Source organism: Mucor velutinosus (genome assembly GCF_035048745.1).
Source record: "Mucor velutinosus strain NIH1002 chromosome Unknown tig00001574, whole genome shotgun sequence".
NCBI lineage: Eukaryota > Fungi > Mucoromycota > Mucoromycetes > Mucorales > Mucoraceae > Mucor > Mucor velutinosus.
This window is the reverse complement of record NW_027041933.1, coordinates 53,559-77,612: the sequence shown is the minus strand read 5'-3', so window position 1 is coordinate 77,612 and position 24,054 is coordinate 53,559. Positions and strand designations below refer to the sequence as shown.

General features: G+C 42.0%; 11 protein-coding genes across 11 annotated transcripts; 7 read left to right on the top strand and 4 right to left on the bottom strand.

The window, feature by feature from the left end:
* Positions 1-92: 92 nt before the first annotated feature.
* ATC70_013232 (uncharacterized protein) lies at positions 93-260 on the top strand (the record flags this gene model as incomplete). The annotated part of the gene is made up of 1 exon (XM_064832397.1): positions 93-260. The coding sequence occupies one exon, from the start codon at positions 93-95 to the stop codon at positions 258-260; it is 168 nt and encodes a 55-aa protein (XP_064675625.1).
* A 229-nt stretch (positions 261-489) lies between these two features.
* On the top strand, positions 490-1,547 carry ATC70_013231 (uncharacterized protein; the record flags this gene model as incomplete). Its single annotated transcript, XM_064832396.1, has 2 exons — positions 490-682; positions 742-1,547. The coding sequence occupies 2 exons, from the start codon at positions 490-492 to the stop codon at positions 1,545-1,547; spliced, it is 999 nt and encodes a 332-aa protein (XP_064675624.1).
* Positions 1,548-1,564: 17 nt separating this feature from the next.
* RLP24_2 (ATPase-activating ribosome biosynthesis protein) lies at positions 1,565-3,644 on the bottom strand (the record flags this gene model as incomplete). The annotated part of the gene is made up of 5 exons (XM_064832395.1): positions 1,565-1,768; positions 1,826-2,073; positions 2,131-2,248; positions 2,319-3,386; positions 3,444-3,644. 5 exons carry the CDS (start codon positions 3,642-3,644, stop codon positions 1,565-1,567), a joined length of 1,839 nt encoding a protein of 612 aa, XP_064675623.1.
* Positions 3,645-3,713: 69 nt separating this feature from the next.
* On the bottom strand, positions 3,714-4,873 carry ATC70_013229 (uncharacterized protein; the record flags this gene model as incomplete). Its single annotated transcript, XM_064832394.1, has 2 exons — positions 3,714-4,775; positions 4,838-4,873. The coding sequence occupies 2 exons, from the start codon at positions 4,871-4,873 to the stop codon at positions 3,714-3,716; spliced, it is 1,098 nt and encodes a 365-aa protein (XP_064675622.1).
* A 231-nt stretch (positions 4,874-5,104) lies between these two features.
* Positions 5,105-5,935, bottom strand: ATC70_013228 (uncharacterized protein; the record flags this gene model as incomplete). Its single annotated transcript, XM_064832393.1, has 4 exons — positions 5,105-5,331; positions 5,399-5,677; positions 5,735-5,803; positions 5,869-5,935. 4 exons carry the CDS (start codon positions 5,933-5,935, stop codon positions 5,105-5,107), a joined length of 642 nt encoding a protein of 213 aa, XP_064675621.1.
* Positions 5,936-7,022: 1,087 nt separating this feature from the next.
* On the top strand, positions 7,023-7,512 carry ATC70_013227 (uncharacterized protein; the record flags this gene model as incomplete). Its single annotated transcript, XM_064832392.1, has 4 exons — positions 7,023-7,025; positions 7,112-7,130; positions 7,202-7,394; positions 7,449-7,512. The coding sequence occupies 4 exons, from the start codon at positions 7,023-7,025 to the stop codon at positions 7,510-7,512; spliced, it is 279 nt and encodes a 92-aa protein (XP_064675620.1).
* Positions 7,513-8,364: 852 nt separating this feature from the next.
* ATC70_013226 (uncharacterized protein) lies at positions 8,365-9,647 on the top strand (the record flags this gene model as incomplete). The annotated part of the gene is made up of 5 exons (XM_064832391.1): positions 8,365-8,478; positions 8,539-8,616; positions 8,677-8,747; positions 8,825-9,146; positions 9,240-9,647. 5 exons carry the CDS (start codon positions 8,365-8,367, stop codon positions 9,645-9,647), a joined length of 993 nt encoding a protein of 330 aa, XP_064675619.1.
* A 337-nt stretch (positions 9,648-9,984) lies between these two features.
* Positions 9,985-10,862, bottom strand: UAP1_3 (UDP-N-acetylglucosamine pyrophosphorylase; the record flags this gene model as incomplete). The annotated part of the gene is made up of 4 exons (XM_064832390.1): positions 9,985-10,051; positions 10,126-10,636; positions 10,694-10,755; positions 10,816-10,862. 4 exons carry the CDS (start codon positions 10,860-10,862, stop codon positions 9,985-9,987), a joined length of 687 nt encoding a protein of 228 aa, XP_064675618.1.
* A 1,466-nt stretch (positions 10,863-12,328) lies between these two features.
* On the top strand, positions 12,329-15,382 carry ATC70_013224 (GS catalytic domain-containing protein; the record flags this gene model as incomplete). Its single annotated transcript, XM_064832389.1, has 4 exons — positions 12,329-12,411; positions 12,466-12,592; positions 12,651-12,802; positions 12,859-15,382. The coding sequence occupies 4 exons, from the start codon at positions 12,329-12,331 to the stop codon at positions 15,380-15,382; spliced, it is 2,886 nt and encodes a 961-aa protein (XP_064675617.1).
* Positions 15,383-15,574: 192 nt separating this feature from the next.
* Positions 15,575-16,990, top strand: ATC70_013223 (Cytochrome b5; the record flags this gene model as incomplete). Its single annotated transcript, XM_064832388.1, has 1 exon — positions 15,575-16,990. The coding sequence occupies one exon, from the start codon at positions 15,575-15,577 to the stop codon at positions 16,988-16,990; it is 1,416 nt and encodes a 471-aa protein (XP_064675616.1).
* Positions 16,991-18,573: 1,583 nt separating this feature from the next.
* Positions 18,574-18,906, top strand: ATC70_013222 (uncharacterized protein; the record flags this gene model as incomplete). Its single annotated transcript, XM_064832387.1, has 1 exon — positions 18,574-18,906. The coding sequence occupies one exon, from the start codon at positions 18,574-18,576 to the stop codon at positions 18,904-18,906; it is 333 nt and encodes a 110-aa protein (XP_064675615.1).
* Between the last annotated feature and the right edge of the window lie 5,148 nt (positions 18,907-24,054).

Here is a 24,054-nt window from a genome sequence, read left to right as displayed (position 1 = left end):
CCAATCAGATGTGACATCGCCAAATGGATCGCGTGTAAAGCGCGCTTTGCTTGTCCAAAAATTCATTCCCTTTTCGCACATCACAGTTTACTATGGACGACGAATTCGACGATATCTTGCTAGATGATTACAATATCGATACTCTTGATAGAGCTCAGAAAAATGTGTCAAGTTTAGACGACAACAATAACGAATCGCAGGCAACAACAACATCAAAGAAGGCCGACAAGAAGAAATTCAATGCAGACCTGCAAGTATAGAGACACATGTGTGGTGTGATTGATTGAATCGTAAAACTCATTCGTGTATACCATGATAGATTGCTAGAACCTAACGGAATACCACTACTGAAGAGTGAAACTCAATACATTAAATTCAAAAAGACAAGGGGGCACGAGGTAAAAGCATCGAGCGTATGGCAGTAAGCTGAGACACTCACAGTCAGTATTCCTTTTTCCTGTCCACCAGCATGAAGATTTGAAGAAGCTCATGACTTATTACACCATTTGGGCAAACAACCTATACCCAGGCCTTTTGTTTCATGATTTCGCCAGAAGAGTAATAAATCCAGCAAAGTCCACAACAGTGAGATCATTGATGGATCAATGGAGTAACGAATATCGGGAGAGAAGACAGGTTAGATTGGATGTGAGAAATGAGTTATCAGGCAAGACAGTAGGAGGTAATGTTCCCCACTAAGAAATGTTGTTAAGGGCCATGTGCTTAAAGTGATGCATGTAGACGATGATGGCAGTGATGCAAATCAACCCAGTGGAGCGGCAGAAGACGATGAATCATCAGAAGACGATAACCGACCCTTGTTCTTTCCCATAACCAAAACCAACCAAGCCAGTTTTGTTGCCAACACTTCAGCCAAGAAAACAGCTAAACCAAAAGGCAAACCCAAAGCAAAACCAGTGGCCAAACCAAACACAAAGGCTGCCATTGACGCAGGCGATGAAGAGGACGACGATGAGCAACCCTTGTTTACATCTTCGCAACAACAACAACAACAACATAATAACAAGCGCAAAATTGTCTTGGATGACTCATCAGATGAGGAGGACACTTATAATATGAGCCGATCCAGTGCATTAGCCTTGATTATCGAAAGAAAAAGAAAGAGAGAGCAAGCACTACGAGAGAAGCAAGAGAGATCCACTCGACCTCAGCCTAGCACAAGTCGATCCATCATTGAGGATTACGATGATGAGCCTGCACTGTTTGATCTTCAGAACAAGGACGAAAACGTTAAATTGGCTCTGTCAGACAGTGAACTTGCTGCTCTCAGCCTCCCCACGCAACAACAAAAAGATCCGTTCAGTGCAAACAATGAAGATCCAGTGGAAAATGTCCCATTAGCACTGACTGATGCCGAGCTCTTGGAATTGGGGTTACCTGCTAATAAGCCAGTCGATGTGACAAGAACAACAACAGCGGCTGCAGCAGCAGACGACACGACAGCAACAAACAACACCCAGCAACAACATTTAGAACAAGAAGAGCAGTTTTCTGATAATGAGCTATTTGACATTCATGAGGCCTGATGCTATTTATTGTATATTTACACGACTGTCACTTGCTGTAAACCCTCATTTGCATTTGTATCCAGGTCATCGTCTGCTGCAATGATTTTATCACCGAGATGTTTTTGATCTTTACCCAAATAAATAGCCTTTTTATCACCAGAGACGACTTTGCTGTCTATAATGACTTGCTCAACACATGAAGCGGGTGTATCGTACATGGGATCTAGTAGCAAGTTTTCCTACACAATGTGCAGACAATTCAGTATCTATTCAATCATCCTTCCTAACAGCCTTACCATAATACGGCGCAATCCTCTAGCGCCTGTCTTTTTTTCCAGCGCCATTTCGGCAATCTTTCGTAATGCAGCCTTGCTAAATCGAAGATTCACCTTGCTCAAGGCAAACAGGCCCTGGTATTGTTTTAGCAGCGAGTTTTTTGGTTCAGTGAGTACTCGAACTAGGTCGTCTATTGTCAGATTCTCCACGGATGCAATCACAGGTAATCTGCCCACGAACTCTGGGATTAAGCCGTACTTGACAAGATCTATGTAACATTAGTAAGTACCCGTACAGCCCAATCTACAGTACTATATATACTTGCCTGCTGGTTCTGTTAAACTCAAGGGATGTATCAGTTGCTTTTTTCCACCTGGTTGGCTTGGTGCAATTTCAATCGCGTCTTCATCAAGAGCTCTCATCATGGCATTGAATCCAATCGACTAACGCATTCATAGTGTCAGTATACATGCACACACACGCACACACACATATACACATATCTCAACATACGCCTTTGTTCATTCTATCTTGAATCGTCTTGTCTAATCCCACAAACGCACCACTGAGGATGAACAAAATGTTGCTAGTATCAACTGTATACGTCTCTCCTTTACCACTGGGGCCATGTCCACTACCACTGCTGCCACTACCCACTCCTCCCCCTCCCCCTCCTACTCCTCCTCCTCCTGCTCCACTGCCTCCAGACGGGCCGATGCCTATGGAGCTACCTGGTAATCCACCACGTCGACTGCTGTTGTTTTGTGAGCTACCGCTGCTACTATTGCTTGCCCCTTTGTCCGTGACATTGACGATAGTGCCCTCCAACATGCGCAACAAGGATTGTTGCACGCCTTCACCAGAGACATCTCGTGAAGCAGACATGGCATCTGATCTTCTCGAAATCTTGTCAATTTCATCAATAAATACAATGCCCGTTTCAGCACGCTTGACATCATAATCGCAGGACTGAAGTAGCCTTTGTATTACCAATTCGACATCTTCACCCACATAGCCTGCTTGCGTGAAGGGTGTTGCATCCGACATGGAGAAGGGGACTTGCAGTATCTGAGCCAGCGTTCTAGCCAGCAATGTCTTTCCTGAGCCAGTAGGTCCAATAAGCATGACATTACTCTTTTCGTAGACTGTTGCGGCATCATATGGGGGTGCAATTTGCTTCTTGATTGATTCGTGCGGTTTGGTGCGTGAGGTGGCATGTAAAGTCGTGGTAGGTGGATTTTCCCAATTACGACGATGTTGTTGTTGTTGTTGTTGTTGTTGTTGTTGTTGTTGTCGTTGTTGTTGTTGTTGTTGGTAATCTCCATTTGAACCAATTCTTTCTGCAGGTACTAGGTCGAGTCCCACGCTTTGAAGGGAGGAGGCATCACTAGGCAAAGTAGGGTGGTGATGCTCAGCATGCGGTTTATCTTGGTCGTATTGCTCTTGTTCCAGCTGCTGTTGCTGTTCAAGCTGACTTCGCAAGTTGGATCTCACTCTGCTGTAATGATTAAACACTGCAACGGCAAGCGTCTTTTTGGCTCTGTTTTGTCCAATTACGTATTCATTCAAATGCTTGACAATCTACGTAAACTACAATGAGTCGCTGCAACTATTATACGACAAGATAACACAACTTACTGTTCTGGGATCTGAAACTAGGGTGGAATCCAAATGATGCTGCCAATCTGATAAGCCATTGGGCGACGACGCAGTGGGAGACGAAGAGGGATCGCCAAAGCCAATGCTGCTATTGTAACTGCGCTTTATCATGCAACTCGTTGCTGATAGTGGAGTCAAGTGAATGGATCGAATGACAAGTCTGTTAGTGCATTTATACATTTTATTTTATATATAAAAAGAAGGAGAAAAGAAAGAAGAAAGAGTAATGCAAATATCATGCCCCCTTTTTCAACGTATGACTGGAGGAATATTCAAGTCTCGCACCTTCAATCTAATTTTGGCAACAAATGTAAGTTTCTCTAGCATTTTGCGCAATGCACCTTCTTTGCCCTTATGGAACTCTTTGAGCCAATCTGGACCGTATATCTCTTCTGCCGCCAGCATAATGTCTCGACATGACTTGAGGTCTTGATCGTCGTCATCGTCGTCGTAGGTGGCTGCTGCGAACATGGCCAGTGTGGGGTTGAATTCGCCATTGGGATCCAAATAGCGTTTCAAGTAGTCGTCTGAGCAATGGCTGTATTGAAATGTGATCAATGCCAGTAATGCCAGTGTGGATTGCTTCTTGTTGTTGGAACTGTCTGTGGACAAGACGGCCTGCAAATCCTCCAGTCCTGCCTCTAGCAATTTGTTTGCCTCTTCCTCCTCTTGCTCTTGTTCTTGTTCCTCTTGCTCTTGTTCTTCGTCGCTTGTATCACTGCTGTACAATCGGCTTCTTCCTGCTCTCCTCAATCTTAAGAATCCGCCCAAATTGTTGCTACTGCTGTTGAATACACGGTATAATGCATTAATCTGTCGAAGTATCCTAATGATGGCTGCCAAATCTTCCAAAATTTCACTGTTTGTTCTGATAGCAAGCCGATACATATCAACCCGTGATCTTGAGAATGACCCTGTAACTGTATCGTCATCTTGATCCTCTTGGTCTTGGCTATTACTAGTATCATTGCTGTTGGTGGTGGTAGTAGTAATTATGAAGCTATCATCATCATCATCTTCCTCTTCTTCTTCTTCTTCTTCCTCTTCTTCTTCTTCTTCTTCTTCTTCCTCCTCCTCCTCCTCCTCCTCCTCCTCCTCCTCCTCCACCTCCTCCTCCTCCTCTTGGCTGTTTTGCTCTTCTTCATACTGACTGGCATGTCGCTGCAGTAATGGCTGTAATAGTATTCGTCGGTTGAATCTCTGTCGTCTCCTCAACGACCGAGAGTCCAAAATGGAGAAATCACTGTCATCAAAGTCTGAAAAGTATTCAAATCTCGATGTGAAACGACTATTACTACTTGCATTGTTTATCTGTGATTTTCTTGTGTGTTTAGTTTCTGTCTCTCTGATTTCTATCCACATACTCTCTTTACATTTTCATGGTTTGTTGTTGTCAGTATAAGCGGCATGTTGGGCTTGTTGGCTTTAGTAGTATAAACGAGAAAAAAAGAGAGAGAGAGAGAGAGAAAGGGAGCAGAAATGAGATTTAAATTTATTTTATTTACACTGCTGGAGCAAAAGAAAAAAGAAGGTTTACTTGTAAACAAATTGCATAAAAGAGAGCCGAATAAGATGTTTGAGATGGATGCGTTTTTTGAATGAGTGATTAAAAATAGAAAGAAATAGTAGTGGACACTTGTCTAATAGCCACCGCGACCACCACGGCCACCACCAAATCCACCGCGACCACCGCCACGGCCACCTCCAAATCCTCCACGACCTCCACGATCACCGCCGAATCCACCACGGCCACCGCGAGATCCACCACGACCGCCGCCAAAACCACCACGGCCACCTCCACGAGATGATCCACCACGACCACCACGAGCAGCACCACCACGGCCTTGTTGACCAGTAGGCTTACCAACTAGCAATGATAAGGTAAATATACATGTCAGATCAAAAAAAAAAAAAAAAAAAAAAGGATATCTTACCTTTTCCAACAACCTTGGGCTTGGGCAAGAAACGCTCAAGGGGCAAGAGTTTGTCGGTACCAATAAAGACCTTGTCATCAGCCTTGAAAGACTTGGCAATCATGCCTTCTTGCATCTTGACAGTAAAATACACTTCATTCAAGGGACCTAAAATTTCATCAACCTTGCCAATTTGAGATTTGTTTTCGAGGAAAATGGGTGCATTAAAGTAGGGGATCTTGGGGTTGATCGATTTGCAAACCATCTCACCCTCACAAGCGTGAACAAAGGCACCCATGGCTAATGTTATCAAGTGTCAATGTCATGTGCCATGTGCTGATTGCATTGCAAACTTACGGACAACCTCAGCAGGAGGGCCTTGATTGAATCCACCACCACCGAAACCACCACGGCCACCACCACGACCTGTCAATGTCAAAAATCATCATGTCAATCATTTCATTCGAGTGCTTGTCTTGACAGATATTTACCGCCACGGAAACCACCACGGGCACCACCGCCACGGCCACCACGTTCTCCAAATCCACCTTTACCCATATTTAATAATGTAGTTGATAGAAAAGTTTGAAAATTGGGAAAAATACAACTGAAAAGAATTGAAAATATTTTTTCTCCTCTTACACTGGCCTTTTTTTGCCTGCTAATTGGCTGGCTCTGCTAATAACAGTTGCCCTCGACAGCTGAATGAAGCCTACCTACTTGGCCAAGCCTCAACATCGTCACTATGGACGGTCACTGAAAATGTTGTTTTAATCCAGGTACTGTAGGAATAGTGAATAGCGTGCATTCAAGCTGTCAAAGTGACGGAATGAACATGAATACTTGAGCTTTATAGATAAAACTTGGGATGATTTTTTTTTTTTTTAAAAAAAAAAAAAAAAAAAAAAAAAGTCATTTCTTCTCAATGTATCATTCAAGAGCATTTCAGTAACAGAGTTGCCTTATATACAAATGACACTTTTACAGTGAATGGCATACTATCAAGGAGTGATGACAAGCCTTAACGTGACACTAAGATGCTGTTATTATCCGATACATGTCAAGTATCCAAGATCATATTGAGTAACATGTCCATCAGCTCTTGATCTGCTGGATGTTGTTTGCCTCATTCTCATATTTCAACACTAAAAAATTGTGTCTGTCTGATTCAGTCGTGTAGAGCCATGAGATGACTAGTAGAACTGCTATAATTGTAGCTGTCAGCCTGAAGCCTGAATGCCAAATGAGCTAATTTAGATTACTGAATGCGAATCAAGACAAGCTAGTATAACGATGCAGATAAAGATGGCATACATTAAAATACCACTGAACAGAATAACCCAGATAAAAGAGCATATATATATATATATATATATATATATATCGATGGCATGTGCTTATATCGAAATCAACTCATCTGTAGCTATTGCTGACCCACGAGCAGAATGCCATGTCAAAGTGAGCCAAACGTCAAATTTAAGTTATGAATACTTTCTGCCTGATTAAACTTTATCCGCGTCTTTTTGGCCGGACTAGCAAGTTTTTTTTTTTTCTCTCTCAGAGGCGCGAGAGGAGAGCAAGAGGCTATTTCAAGTGTATGGCAATGTGAATCATCGATTTCCCCCTCTTATTATCCTTATTCATAATGGTAAGCTTACTACTGCGTCCATCCATCCATCCATCCATCCATTGCATACATGCTAATTGACTCTACTTTTTTGTAATCATCCATAGGCTAAGCGCACAAAGAAAGGTATATAGCACACCATCTCGCACAACGCAACGCATCGGATGCAGACATTAATGCTTTGTTCATCTTTCTAGTCGGAATCACCGGTAAATACGGTACCCGTTATGGTGCCTCTCTCAGAAAGACCGTAAAGAAGATGGAAATCACTCAACATTCCACCTACACTTGTACCTTCTGTGGTAAGGATGCTGTCAAGCGTACTGCCGTTGGTATCTGGAAGTGCAAGGGCTGCAAGAAGACCATGGCTGGTGGTGCTTACACTGTCTCGTAAGTCTTTCTATCGTGAAGCTGTTTGTGTCATAATACTAACATGATCCTTAGCACTACTGCTGCTGCCACCGTTCGTTCCACTGTCCGTCGTCTCCGTGAATTGGCCGAGATCTAAATTACGTATTTACATCTTTTACTATTACTTGCAACAAACGACAGTATTATTTGAATAAATGTATTGGACGAACAAACTATCTAGCAAATGATCTACGTGTTGAAGCAGATGAAGAGACGATTCATATCAATAGTGGACGGGAGCGATGTATAATCATCATGTTGGAACGACAGCATCTGATGATTGATTGAGCCAAAGGGGGGGATCAGTTCGAGATGGAGAATAGGATTTAGTTGTAATCAGCAATAAGAGGATTATTACCGCACTCACAATAGCACGCAGAGCTGGTGTCTGACATTGGACAAAGTGATGCTATAGGCATCCAATTGCTTGCAGAGTGTGTAGTTGATAACGACTGAACTGGATGACTTGTCTGATGGATTTGACAGACAGAATTAGGCTTTGAAATGATTCTGATTTAGTCTAGGCATTGAATGCCTGTATGAATAAGCAAATCAACATGGCAATGCCATTGCTGAATGCACTTGAGTTGGCAGAGAAGAGGTTAATTCCTACCAACTCGAGATACTACTGTATCAATGCGATTTTCCATCTCACATGTTGAGCCTGACTGTAATATAAAGATGTGGGACTGGCCGTCTCCAATGCTACTAAGCAATTTGCAACATTCGAGTGAATGCTGTAAACAAGAAGCACAAGCCAGGTCACCATCTATGACCATATAGCCCATGATCAATGAAAAAGAGCTTGCACATTGGAGAGAAGCTCTCTTGAGGGCTTGAGAAGCGACTTCTTCCGTGACGTTTAAAATACGCTTTTTTTTTCTAATTTGAAAGCTATCCTCGACCATGGATCACCCTTTTCATTCCTTGGTACACTTACACTACAACGATGGATGACTTACGCGATACCGCCATGGGAGAAGTAGCTGATGGCCAGGAAGCACCCTTTGGATTGACTACTGGCGAGTGGAAATTTTACCAATTTGTTCGCAATTCTCCAAAGGTAACATCCACCGCTTTTTTTTTTTTCTCGTTAAACATCATGTCCTTAACTGCGCTTTAGGGTGTCAAATTCACAGATCGTCCTAATGATATGGATGTGCAAGAATCATATTTGGCCATGAACTCGTTACTGAAAAAGGTACCATGAACAACACCCATTTCAAGCACATGGGTAACTGATTTTGACCTCTTGTGATAGAATACCTTGGAAGTGATTTCATTAAACGGCGAAAACATGCTGAAAGCAATTGATTTGAGAGATGCTGAAAAGTAAGAAAAGACAATATAAGCTTGGAGTCCTTTTTTTTTTAAAAAAAAAAAAAACTTGTTTGAAACAACTCGTTTAGGGCAAGCAAACTGAACGACGATGCTCGTCTTGTGTACAATACCATTCGATCTGCCGGCAACAATGGCATCTGGACCAAAGATTTAAAGAAAAAGACCAATCTTCATACCATTGTATTGAATCGCACTCTCAAGTCTCTGGAACAGAAGCAGGAAATCAAGGCAGTCAAACATGTCAAATATCCAACTCGTAAAATCTACATGCTCTTTAGTCTGTCGCCATCAAGCGAGGTTACGGGTGGCGCATGGTATACCGATCAAGAATTAGATACTGATTTCATTGACAGCTTGAAAGCTGCTTGCCTAAAGTATATTATGTCGAGAGTAAGTTGGATATATATATATATGTGTGTGTGTGTGTGTGTGTGTGTGTGTGTGTGTGTGTGTGTCTATGTGTGTGCTGATTAGAAACTATAGAGTTTTCCCCGAGTGGAGGGTGTCAATGATGCTGTCTTTGGTGCTGATCATGAACACTATCCTACAGCAACAGAGGTGCGACGTTTCATCACAGAATCCCGTATTTCGTCCATTGATTTGTCTGTAAAAGATATCACCAGTTTGCTGGATGTGTTGGTCTATGATGGAGTCGTGGAGAAAAAACTTCCTTTCATGGCAGGCATGGAAGATTTCAGTGATGATGAGGATGAAGGAGATGAAGGAGTGCAATGGTCCTACAAGGCTATTAGAAAGGTGGCCAGCCGCCTACCTACAGAAGCTCTCACCGAGATTCCTTGTGGCAAATGTCCTGTTTTCTCATTTTGTATCGAGGATGGCCCTATTTCGCCCATGAATTGTGAGTATTTCAAGACTTGGTTGGATTGGTAGAAAATAGGGGCATTGGCAACTCTGAGAGGCCATTCATTGTAAATAGTTTTAGAGCAAAAAAAAAAAAAAAATATCTAACAAAATAAAGCGATTCTTCATATCATACATTATTCTGCAATTCACGCAAGGTGCCATTCCCACTGCAGATGCAACATGATGCTCACATGCACACAATATACGGCACTGTTGTCAATGGAACCGAAATGATACCAATTTGTAGCACGAGATCAGTTTGAAACAGTAATGAATGTACAGTGGGCTATTTATTGCGATTAAGAAAGTTATTGGTTTCAATTAATACAGGTGATCAACAACAAGGCTAAGAATATACACTAGGTCAAGCCCAGAGAGATTTACTTGTCTCCATGATGGGTGTCATTTTGCGTTTGGATGGCTGAATGGGTCTATATAACAACAATGATAAAGGATGAGGTTTCATATACACATGTTGGGCTGCCATCTGGCATTCGATACGTACGTAGACTTTGATCCAGACAACTGCATTGGAAGCAACTCGTTCTCAATGCGCCTGTTCCATTCACCCACTGTTGGCTGGTATTCATATCTGCGTTCACGAATGTAGATTCTCTTGCGGCTGCTGCTCCAATGCGAATCAACGCTGTGGCGACGATGCTGCTCCATGTAGCGATGTCCATTCTCAAACAAATGGACCATGTCCTCCACTTGAGACCGTTTGCTGCCAGCATAATTGTTGCTGTCATCAGGGCTCCAATGGTAGTTGCTACTGCCAAATGAGGAGATGGACGAGGTGGGAGAGAATAAAAGCTGAGGTACATCCGGATAAGCTGACTGAGGGTGGTATCGAGATTGGCTTAATTGAACATCCTTGTCATTGGTGGTATCAATGTGTAGATTTGGCTTTTTGTACCGAGGCATCGTGGGAGCAGGTTCATGAACAATGGTATCCTTGACGTCTGATGGTGTGATAAAGAATGGGTATTGTGTGTGGTAGAGCGTAATGAGGGAATCTATCGAGTATATAAAGGTCAATTGAATGCACAGTGTATCCACTATTTACATAGTACCAAGATGGTAGCATAGCAAGATGCCCAAGAGATGGTTCATAATTGAAACAAGGTGAAAAGGACTGGAGCAGAAGAGAATGTGTAAATGGAACTGTATCCTCTTAAAATAGACTTTAATGTACCTGTTTAATGCTTGTTGTGTAAAGATGAATTTACAAGGTTCAATCATTGTCACACTCAAATGAGTGATTTGCTGTTGACTGTAGAAAGGAGTGTGCAGAGGAGAAAGAACAAAAAGAAGGGAGTGAAACAAGAAGAAGCAGGGAAAAAGGGAAAGAGACCCTTTATAAATCTAAAATCTTACCAAATTGGCTCTGGAAGATCTCACCTTGCTCTTTACAAAGTCAGTTTGTAGATGCGAACATCCCATATAGACGCTGTCAAATCCAGAGCAGAAGCGATGAGTAGCATGGCCAATATTCATACTGTGTCCATTGATGTCGTTGCTAAAGCCGTCAACCCATCGTGTTGGTGTATGCATCATGTAAGCACTCATGTATGATGCAAGAACAGAACACAGACCTACGACCAAAACAATGATCTGGTGTGCCACCATCATCATCACAAGCCAATCATGCTATCGAGAGACTATCTGAGAGAACCTGATCTTGAGTGAAGAAGAAGAACGACGAGTCTCAAGTTATTTCAACGAGAATACTCACATTCGACTCCATCCTCAAATGAGATTGATGCACTCAGAATCTGCCAACTGCCAACTGTCAACGAAATTACAACCGCTATTCCGATAACATGTATTGTGGCGGTGAACCAGGCTGACTGGCATTGTCGCATATAGAAATGCTCAACAAAAGTACAACAACGTGTTCCGGTTAAGCGATAGCTTTTTCATATTCATGATCCCCATTCAATCAGCATCCCAACCATCATTGTTGCCATCAGAAAGGCAATTTGGTCAGCTAGTAGCACTACTAGATGGAGATTCAATTATATATAAAATATAATGATCATTCGATACTTCTTTAAGCTTTCTAAGAGTAATTTTCGAGGCGCTTCCAATGATGCTAACTGTAACATGCGTTTTGAATGAAGATTGAAAAACTCAATCAAATGTGAAAGGAGGGTTTGGCGAGAACGCCCAGATTTTGCATATGAAGGCCTCACAAAAGTAGTTTCAGGGGTTGCTTTGGACTTGAAGAAACAATTTCGATTTAAACTATACCATAGTAGAAGTCTCCACTTTGAAGGTGAAGAACGCAATCGTTTGATTTTTTCAATGCAAATCAAGAGGTAGGTTTGGAGTCGATTTTTTGGCGATCCCAAAAAGTTGAGCAAACGTGTCAGGAAGTGATTGCTACTCGAGTACAGTTGTTTGGGGTTATTCTGGCGGCTCAGAAAGGTCTACATGTCAAGATATTGAGGCTTGAAAGCTTTTCGAATTTGTCTGTGTTTTACACACTTGCTTGTACATGCATATTTACATGTTGCCTCTGACGATGGAGAAGAGTCTACTACATGACTTGGCTGGCTGGCTGGCTGGCTGGCTGGCACCACGACTTGATCGCGTCCTTTATATTTTATAAAGTCAAATGTCGCGTTTAAATATTTTAGCAAAAAATAAAAAATAAAAAAAAAATCCAAAATCCTTTTCTTCTCTTCTTTATACAGTATTGAAACATGAGTACGCTCTTTGAAGATGTCAAAGTGATTTATAGCTTTTCTGACGGAAAGACTGTCGTTGCCTACAAGCCTGATGGAAAGTACGTAACGATCGCATACAGCTAACATGTGTCACTGATTGACAAGTCCTTTAGGGAAGCTGTTATAGGTGGTGCTGATGGTGCAGGTCTCCATATCTATGAAACAGAATCTATAAACGAAGAGTATCAGCATGTAGAAATTTCTGAGCATGTGGAAGATGTTACCTGTGTGGCGACCAATGTAAGTAGAGAGTCAGTTCATCATGGCTCCTAGTTGTGCTCACTCGTATGATGGACAGCAACATGGTGCGTTTGCATCTGGAGGCACTGACGGCATCGTGAACCTCTATACCAAGGACAACAAGTTTGATCGTATCCTGGTTCGCAGCACCACACCTGTTCGAGACATTAGCTTTCATCCGGACGGAACCAAGCTTGCCATTGCAGCCGAGTAAGTTTCCAGCGACCCGAATTTGACTCACTGACTGACATTGATCACACCCACAGTGATCCTGTTATTCGCATAGTACTGTGTGCTGACAATTCCAAGATTGTCAACCTGGAAGGACACAAGCACCTTGTCAAATCAGTCAATTATGATCCTTTTGGCAGTTACATCATCTCGTCTGATGTGCATGGCAGCATTCACATTTGGAACGTATCACCTCAGGAACCAGCACCTCGTTGTGTCAAAGTCTTGCAAGAGTACAGCTATGCATCCGACATGGACTCCGTATTGCAAGCAACAGTAGCATGGCATCCAGCTAATAGTAGCAGTTTTGCATTCCCAGGAACCAACAATGATGTTCGCGTATTCAAAGCAGACATTTGGACACCTGAATACACGCTGGACGGACAACACACATCTAGTGTCATTACATTGGCTTGGTCTCCTAATGGCTACTATATCGTCAGCTCTGCAGAAGACAACACGTTGGTCATTTGGAATACAAAGACAAAGACGCCTGTTCGCGTTGAAATCACACCGACTGCTATCACTGGCATTGCATGGCACCCCACTGACAACGAGATTTCTTTGACTGACATGGATGGCAACCTTAGAATCTGGAAAGAGCCTATTCCTACCGACAATAGCAACTATCCACATCCAGCAAAGATGCGCAAAAGGCCTACTTCAGCTGGTGTCCCTGCATCTCAGCGAGTCTTTGACACCGATAAAATCATGCAGCCCAGCAGTTTACCGCCTCTCAGCTCAAGCCTTTTCGCAGACGAAGAAGCTCTAGATGATGGCGATGAACTAGGAGACGATGTAGACATGATGGATGAGTTGGGTGAAGGACTAGATGAAGAGGAGGAAGAACTGGGCGAAAACGATATGGGCGATTTTGTCATTGACGATGATGGTGCTGGTTATGTGGAAACAGCTGAACAGGCGAGCGAACAAAAGAAGCAGTCGAGACTCAACAAGGGTTCATCAGCCATGGCAAATGCAGTGCTGGTCCAACGCCAGCGAAAACTAGAAGCAGCCTTTGACCCTCCCACCACGTTTCAGCCAGGCGAAACCCCATATCATAAACCAGAGCCCAACACAACATTTGCACCCAAAAACGGCGAGCGAAGATACATGGCTTACAATTTGGTCGGTGCCATTTCTACCATTTACGAAGACGGACACTCTATCATCAATGTCGAATTTCACGACCAGTCTGAATACCGCAACTTTCATTTCACTGACGTGTTAAATTTTACCATGGGTGCCATCAGTTCTGCAGGCACAGTGTACGCCGTGGAAGGCAGAGAAGCTGTAAAAAAGGCCGAAAAGGTGGGCAGAGGAGAGAACGATGATTTGTTTGATTCAGACGACTCAGAAGATGACCAAGAAGAAACGACGCAAATCAATTCAACGCTGTATTTTAGACCAAACAATAGCGGATCAGAAAAAGACTGGACCCACCACATGCTGCCTGGGGAAGACGTAGTCAGCATTGCCATCAACCGTGTTTCCGTGATAGCGACTACTTCTTTAGGCTATGTACGTATTTTCTCAATCTCTGGCGTGCAACGATACATCTTTTCATTAGAAAACGTAGTGTCAGTAGCAGCCATGACTGATTTGGCTCTGCTTGTACACTCTGCTGGTCCGGCCTTTGGACACCAACAAAACCTAAATTTTATGCTGCTGAATACAGAGACCAATGAAGTGTTACAAAAAGACAAGGTGCAACTGACGACAGACAGCGAACTCAACTGGATTGGGTTTTCAGAGACAAATCAGGCTGCAACATTTGACTCTGCCGGTATTTTACGCCTCTTGTACCATCAACGTCGACCTTTTCAAAGCCGTTGGGTGCCCGTGTTTGACAGCAAGGCCTACGCTGCTGCAAACCAGAGAACAGAGACATATTGGCCTGTGGGTGTCTTGCGAGACAGACTCATGTGCGTGGTGCTGCGTGGTGCCAATACATATCCCTTCTTTCCGCGTCCACCTGTCAAGGACATTCCATTGCAACTTCCCTTGCTAGAACAGTCTACCGAAGTGGGTCAATTGGAAGAGACCGTTTTACGAATCCAAGCTTGCAATGCGCACGAAAAGGACGAAGCAGAGGCCACCAACACAGAAGAGGACTATGCAGACACATTTAGAGAGGCTGATTCAGATATGGATGTGGCGCTTCTCAAGCTAATCAACATTGCTTGTAAAACGGAAAAAGTGTCAAAAGCATTAGACATGACCTACATTTTGCACTCGCCAGATTCCATTGACAAGGCCATCAAGATTGCCGTTCATTATCGCTATACCAGCCTGGCAGAAAAGATGACTAGTATCAAGCAAGCCAAATTTATCAATGAAAGCTTGCCTACACCGTCTACATTGGCCGATAGCTTGGCGGCGTTGCCTAGTATGTATGCATCTACACAACCCACATTAGAAGGCGATCTTGCCTTTGTCAAGCGAGAAAAGGCAAACGACAGCAACAAACGAAACATGTATGATTCTGAAGATGAAGATATGATGGACACACCTTTTTCCAAAAAGTCAAGGCCCTTTTCATTTTCTACACAGCGCTGAAATCGTAAATAAAATTTGCTTTACATACATCATGTTACACTGTCTGTTTTGACGTTCGCATGTAAATGGTGTGTTTTTCTCTCCTTATTTTCGTACGAGTATATAAAAGAGCACGCTCTCTCCTTGATTTTATTTTTCTTTTTTTTTTTTTTTTTTTTTCCTTTCATCCTTGATACACCTACCCACAAAGAGATGCCCATCAATAAAACCAACTTTCAACCCAAAGATGCGCGAGCTATCAGCATGTCGTATCGAGACGAAGACGAAGATGACATGAGCGATCTATTCCCCAACGAGAAATCGTCACCGTCCAATGGCAGAAAGATGATGACTGGAACGCAAGCACTGGTGGAATTCCTCAAAACGACAAGCCCAGAAGAGTTTCAAAGGAGTACGCCCGAGAGATCAGTCAATAACCTCTTTTCCAGGATCAGAAAACCCAAGAGAAATACAGCTCCACCTCCGCCAGCAAGCATTATGCCCACACCATCCATGTCAAGCCGGTCTGTTCCTTCCAGTACTTCCTCTTTGCCTGTAACACTTGCTTCCACACTTACAGCACCTACATCTTATCACGGCAGCGACATTATCAATAACCATATGATCCATAGAAAAAACTACATTGAAATTGTGCCTCAGCAACAGCAGCAACAGCAGCAGCAGCAGCAGCAGCAGCAGCAGCATCTAAAGATGGCGGCAGCCAAGAGTGCTGGCAATAGTCGATCTCCTTCCTTTGATACAACCTCAATCCAGTCATTTGTGTTACGTTCCAACAGTACTAGTACCAACAACAACAACAACAAGGCTGGAGAGCCCATTCTACCCAATAAAAAGAGAGAATCCAGCCTGTACAGTGGCTCACTTCGTCATTCTGTATCCGTCAAATCTCAACTGAGCGCTATCGCCAATTCAAATCGTGCTACGAGGCCGCTGGTCAGAGATGTAAGCCAAAGACTGGACGTCAAGGCAACGGAAGAGTTTCTATCTTGCGCGGACGGCATGGATTCCATTGAATCAGCCTTGTTGCACAGGCTGGAGAGAATGCGTCTTGTTGATGGTGATATTCCCAGTGATCAGGTAGCTGCTGGCTTGGCTACAGAGCATGTGCGAGCCTTGGGTATAACGCATACATTGGACAATCAACACCATTTGGATCTTGAAAAGCGAAAAGTAAGACATATGCAGGTCCAGACCGAAGACACAAGCATGAGTAGCAGTAATGAGCAGCAGCCCGTGACACACCACACACCTGGGCCCCTGAATGAATCAGCCAGCACGCCAGAGGATCAAGAGACAAGAGCGAAAAGAGCTGAAGCAGCTTTGGAGGATGCGTTGGATCATTTTGAAGTGATTAGCGGGCTGGCTTACAAGAAGCTACGAGAATTATGGGAAGAGAAGATGAGATGGGAGAATGCTTGTATGGAGCTGAGAGATAGACTTGTGGTCATGGAACAGAAGCGATTTCCATTTCAGCAGCAGCAGCAGCATCAACAACAGCAACACCAAGACGACCATGGCAATGGCATCATGCGCGATGATTACTTTTTGGAGGAAAATGAGGAAGAAGATGAATTGGGATTATCAGAGTTTCCCTGTAGTGAAAATTAGTACTGTAGGATTAGGAATAAAGCTGCCAATTTATATGCATGTATTAGTAGCGATGATGTTCGATTTTGACCTTGCCCAGTGCAAGATGCTGTTTTGGCGGCAGTCAAGTGCAGAGAGATAAGGGTTTTGTTGTGTTTGGCAAGATGTCTCTTCTCGGAAACTTTCATCTTTTATTTCCAACAACCATCCCGTTGAGTGCTGTCAAAGATCAAATGTTTTATAAACAAGTGGAGAAACAAACATCTGCGTTTGAGGAAAGAAGGGGACAAGTTTGGCATCGAGGTGGAGGTGCTTGCGACAAAATGATGTGCAAGAGGGAAGAGAATGAACCAAGACGCCAACTTGTACAACAGGAGGAAGCTACCACGAAATGTAGAGATGTTGGTAGTGAAGAATGACACGTTGAGACAAACACGCTCAGAAAATGCACGAAGACTACGAAGCGGATGATGGACAGAATTCCATTGGACTTGGAAGCCACGGGACTCTGTCTTCGCCCTGTGGTCCTGCACAGTGTCCCCATCGCGTTGATTTGTGTCCTCATTACCGTGGTTTAGGATGCGTTAAGAGCAGAGATGCCTGATGAAAGAATAAGTGATAATTTGTTGTGGTTTATAGTTGAATTCGACTTATATGAATGTCGACATCATCAGAGAGGCCAGGCATTGGAGGGACCAATTTGCTTGCAGTCCTTTATCATGTACTAGAGAAAGAGGGCTGACATTGCCTTGCACAAGGGTAACTATTGGGTCGCTGCATTGTGCGTTGGATGCAAAAATATTATTCTCGGTGTTTTTGGTTTTGTGTGGTTCCGTGCTTATCCATATCAACTATGGATGGGCTGGCTTGGGTGTTGTCTTGCTGTTGGGTATCAGAAGATCGACACTTGCAGTAAATACGTGGTCTAGCTGTTTACCCTTGATACCCAATTAGCGTCGCTTTATAACTATATTGTCCTCATCAGTCGGCTCTACGACGATGATTGCCATCGCGATAGTGCCTTTCTCAAAGGAAAGCGTTAGTAAAACGGCGTGCCACGCTGATTATGTTACCATTAAGCAAGTTCACAATGCAAGGGCTGAAATGCGAAAAAAAAACTAAACGCAATAGAAGATATGGAGATGTTGTTGTCTGTGGTGTCTGCCAATGTTTGTAGCTCACAAGCATGCGTCATTGTCTACTTTCTCGAGTGCTCAACAGCTGAGATATACCAGGACACTGTAAAAAAGCCAATACGGTTTGGAAAGAGTCTTCTTATATCATGGCAAGATGTCAGCAGAGGAAGGAAGAAAGAATCAGCTGGATTTTATGTAGAACGTAGATAAAGAAACTGCTATGTGTTGTACATAAGCCTTTGCGTTAGGCATTGACAAACCTAATGTAAATGCTGTTATACACTATAGCATTTGCGACTCCATCTTGGACGACGGTAGCGTCTATCATCTCATGAGCCCTGCACTTATGCCAGCAAATGATACACGCCCAAAATTTGCTCAAATATATATATATATCTATTCGATGGGGAAAATGAGCTCCAAAACCGACTGAATGTTGCTGGAAACCCCAACATTGAGAGAACCACTATGCGTCTCCTCCAAAATATGATGCACAAAGTCAATCCTTTTGTTGACTTATTTAAAACCATGGAGGAGCTATCAGTTGAGCAACCTGGAGGAATTCAGAATATACGAATGATATTTCGTTCAGAGGATTCTCCTGATCCAAGAAGGTACAATAGACCTAGAGTTCCAGAAATTGGTGTACTATTGTTTGATGGCGACGATGAAAGCAGCAACGAACAGCCAAAAAATCGTGATGTCGTTTTAAGATTGAAAGGTTCTGGTGATAACCGAACAAGAATTAATGAAACCAATCAATTCTTTGATCCTCTTCAGTACGTTTTGATTGATGACTGATCGTACAATTTCCAGGCATAGTGGAAGAATCAACTATTGATAATCGTTGGGTCGTGCCTCATAATCTTTATTTGGTCGCTAAATACAACGCACACATCAACATGGAGATTTGCAGCCAGGTCAACTCGGTCAAATACATATACAAATATGTATACAAGGGCCATGACAGAGCACAGGTATACATGGGTTCATCTGCTCAAGATGATCATCAGGATGAGATCAAAAAGTTTCTTGATGCAAGATATGTCTCGGCATCTGAAGCCTGTTGGAGAATCATGTCTTTCCCTATGCATAAGGAATACCCCCCTCTACACAGCGCCTGGATATCCATTTGGAGAACGATAGTAGGGTGTACTTTAACGAGAACGAAAGTTCTGACCAGGTCTTGAACCGTACACTTCCAGAAACAACCCTGACAGCTTGGTTCAAGTACAATCTCGAAAATCCTGAAGACAACGAAACTAAGCAAACTTTGTATCCAGACTTCTGTGAAAAGTACGTTTTTCATAAACAACAGAACCCAAGAGTTTGGAAACCTAGACGTTCAGGTTTTGGTGGAGCCATTGGCAGAGTCTACGCTGTATCTCCAAAAGCTATTGAAAAGTATCATTTAAGAATTCTGTTGTATCGAATTCCAGGAGCAACATCCTTTACCTACTGGGAAAACCTTCATCATCAATGCTTTGTTAGATGCCGTTCGCAAACAAAATCATATTGCAATTGCAGTTGCTTCAACAGGAACGGCGGCTCTGCTGCTGAAAGGAGGTCGAACTGTCCACACTACCTTTAAAATCCCCATCGACACCTCATCTACAACAATGTGTGATTTTACACCATCCTCTGAAATAGCTCAATTCTACCAACTTGCTGGATTTGCTAGCTGTTGTGTTTCCAAACATCAGCAATAGCTCAACGATTGACCAATATTTTGCGAAGCGTGTTATATTGACCCCCAAAGAACCAAGATGTCTCAGTCATAAACAATCTGCTACTTGACAACTTGCCGGGAAGAAAGTTCAGTTATTACAGCTATGATCAAGTCTGTGATCCTCAATTTCGAATGCAGGTGCCTCTCGAGCTTCTCAACTCCATAGAATCTGGCTCTCTGCCTCCACATGAATTGGTTTTGAGAGTTGGGTCTTCAATAATGATCTTGAGAAACTTAGATCCTTCAGCTGGATTATGCAATGGAACTAGGCTAATCGTGAAATCTTTGGGTGTTAGAATAATTGAAGCCACCATTGCCACAGGGCCAAAAGCAGGTGACGTTGTGTATATCCCAAGGATCAAGTTTATTACAGAAGCCAACGGTAGAATTCCATTCGACTTTAGTCGCACCCAGTTTCCTATGAGATTGGCCTTTGCCATAACTATAAGCAAATCGCAGGGCCAAACATTATCTAACGTTGGACTATATCTTTTCTCTCACGTCTTCTCGCATGGTCAGTTGTACGTCGCAATGTCAAGGGTCAGTAAGCCATCATCGATAAGAATCATGGTTGATCCTGATATTTCTGTACTGGAAAACCTACCTGGCCACTATTATACACACAATATAGTATACTCTGAGGTCTTTCAATAAAGTTTTTATATCTCAAACTACATCCATTTTTAATCATCAGGCCGTTAGTCTCATCATTTCTCAACAAATATAAAGCTTTGTTTAATGGTGGAGTAAGCCTGCGGCAGCACGACGTTGTATACACCGCGAAGCGGTGTTGTGCAACTAGCCATATTTAAAGGAAAATAAAGCTCGATTCTGGAGTTAGTACCACATTGGAGGACTCGTCTTCGCCAACGTTCGTATTGGGTAGGCTTTTTATTTTCTTTTATTAATTTAAAAGGACATAAATGAGTCGGGAAAAAAATGTCTGAAAAATTATTTATACAAGATGCTTGGTCATTTTTTTTACGTTCGTTGAATGTGTTCTTGAGTGTGTTGTAGCTCTTATATGTAGAAAAATAACCTTCAGCCAAACCTTGGTCGTAACAAGCTTTCCAATTCATCTGTTTGTGGGGTTTTATGTATTCTTCTTTAAACTCTCTAGTGATGAATTCGTAATAATAAGTCGATGATAATAATCAGTTGCCAACTGTATCTAAAACGAAAGCAAAGAGCTTCTTTATTACAGGGCATCTAGCTTCTTGCTTAAATATGGTAGATCCCTGGTCAATGACTACTACGTTGAGATGGTATATAAATAGCAGGCCACTGGGGCCTTATGGATTGTTGGTATAGCTTGTTGAGAGGCCACCTAAGTCGATATGTTTCATGTAGTGTAGGTAGATCTCGATATCTTGACATTGGGGAGATTGAATGTATTGTAGTTCCTGAGGCACCTGTGCACACACAATTGACTGGACTTGTAAACATAGATGTGATGTGATACGATAAACATCATCTATGCTGCTACACTGTAAAAGGTGGCTTGAGGAGAAAGTGAATGTAGCCTAAGATGCATGCTTGTATGCAACATCAACTCAGATCAACTAATGTCTAATCATGCTAAAAGACAACTCCAGCAAGCTAATCATGATTTAGCTCTGTCTGGATGAATAATTAGACTCTCATCCGAAGTACCCTGATCTATCCTTTCTATAAGGATAATTAATATCGATCTAGTAGCATGTATCCGATAGGTACAGTCTCCTTAGTCTATATTAATAGTACATATCTGAGTGTATATCGCTAAGCATACATCTTTAGCATGTATCTGGATATATGGCATGTCTATAGCATATCGTATGCATGTCTATAGCATGTCTCATATATAGTACAAGTCTGTAGTACATAAAGTATCTGTAGCTAGTATCACGGATATAAGCATGTGTCTTGTAGCGTGGATCATGAAGTGCACATCTGAAGCAACAAGCTCATATTGCATTAATCTTGGCGCCTATCCAGATATGGTAAACATCCGTAGTCAATGTCGGAATACAAGTATAAGTCTACAGTGCCATCCATGTCCGTGGTGCCATCTATAGCCTATATCTTATATAGTATGAATCTTATAGTACTAGCGTATCTGAAGTCCATATCTTCTTATAGTATAAATCGATATCGTACATCTAATCCAGCGTACATACAGTTTATATCTAAATCTGGTAACTGGATGAACTGTCGGAATGCAGATCATAGTGGATGTATTCCACAGATAGCACTACTTTCTCTCATTCAAACGATATATATATCTCGACTTTGTATACAAAGAAATGACTAAAAACTAATACAAAAAGACAATTTTTTTAAACGAACGGGACAATTTTCCCCCCTACAGTAGCTGATTGACTATGTTATGTCAAGATACAATGTAAAGTTGAATCTGCCAAAGAGTTACGCTTTTATTCAGAATGCATTTATATACTTTCCATTATGCTAAGGTTTGTAGCATGATGAGCTATGATACAAATAGGCTTATTATGTACGCAACAAATGATTTGTAAATCATGATTAGCATGATTTACTCGAAGGGCCTAAGAATAACCTAAAACCTTTAGTGCGAGACCTTGTTATGACATTTGATATAACAGACTGGACTAACTGCAGATTAATTTACAAAACCATTCTTCGCTTTTATTTTCAAATAATGACCTTAAGCTACAGCACATGTAATGCAAGCATTGACTTAAAGATATTCAGTAAATGCGTGTTTACGCAGCTTGAAAGCTACGTTCAAACCTTTGCTATTATGCTCTTCTATATGCACTTCCTATCATTGGATTAAACTCCCTACTAAACATCTTCCTAAAAAGCGAAAAAAGAGGTCCGTACCTGAATCTCGTTGAAGCTTATATTATTACTGTACGTCTACTATTTCCTTGGTTAAATACCTATAACTAGCTGTTTGAAGGACAACGCCGTAAATTCCTGCTTACTATACGACAATGTTAACCTGAAATTCTATACCGCATTGTTTCAGATACAAAAAAATGGCAAAAAAAAACGTGATTCTCCATTGAAAAAATACAAACGCTATACAATTGGAAGAGAATGCTAATTTATTGTCGTGTTTTACTTATTATTCACAAACATTATCTCTTCCAAAACCGCGAATATTTCAACAAGTTGCAATATTTGCTGCAAACTGCTATATACTCAGAGTGCTGCGATATTCTCAGCTCAATCCGCCGCGGTGACAACGTTATAAAAACGTTCACAAATTCATGGCATGAACCCGCTGCTGTACTTCGACATTCTCATGTTACTGTACAAATCAAACCTATCAAAAGGTAGCAAAATTGCTTATATTTCTGTGTAGGCTGTTGTACTGTACCGGTCTTTGAGTGCAACGCGCTGCCTTGAAGTCGTCTTTATATATGATTATGTAAGCTTACATGTGTCAAGGTGCGTTATTGATTTCTCAACATGTGTCACGTGAAAGGTAACATGATGCTTGACGGTTGAGCCTGTGTAGTTGAGCAGACTTAATCAGCGAAAAGGCAGATAGAAAGGATCATGTAAATGTACGTTTCAATATACTGCAACCATTCTATTGTCTATAAATATTAACCAAACTCCTTACTGCATCAACTTTGGGCTACAGGCACACAACAATGAAGACAAATACATTGAATAATCATGTAGCATAGTAGAAGACTACTCTATCTATTAATCTAAAGCCTGGAAGTTTGACTTCAAGGTACCATAGCGCCATATACATTTTGTATTTTTCAAAAATATTTGAAATAACGTGAGATGTTGTGATCCGTAAAGCTAGTTCAAGGGTCTTCACATAAGAACTAGGCTAAATGAGGAAGAAAATCAACGAGCTAGCAAGCGTTGCACCATCATATTGGACAGGATTCATTGACGAGATGAGATGCAATTCTAATTTGAAGTTTACAAAATGCTGTTCTATTCTTATATGATTATATTGCATTGAAAGAAGCACACTAGTAGTTGTTAGAATATGCTGAAGAGATACAATTTAGACTGAATTTTATTGTAATATTGGATAAGATATATTTATATGAGGTCAGAAACTCTCACAATAGCGTGCAAGATGTTGAAGAGCGAATTTTAATCTAAAGGTGTAATTGTACAAACAAAAGGTCAATCAAAAAAAAAAAAAGCTTAGCTAGTTGCAAGTCTTCCGTCATCAAAGAAGACGCCAAGGATGACACGCTGAATAAACTTAAACTAAATCA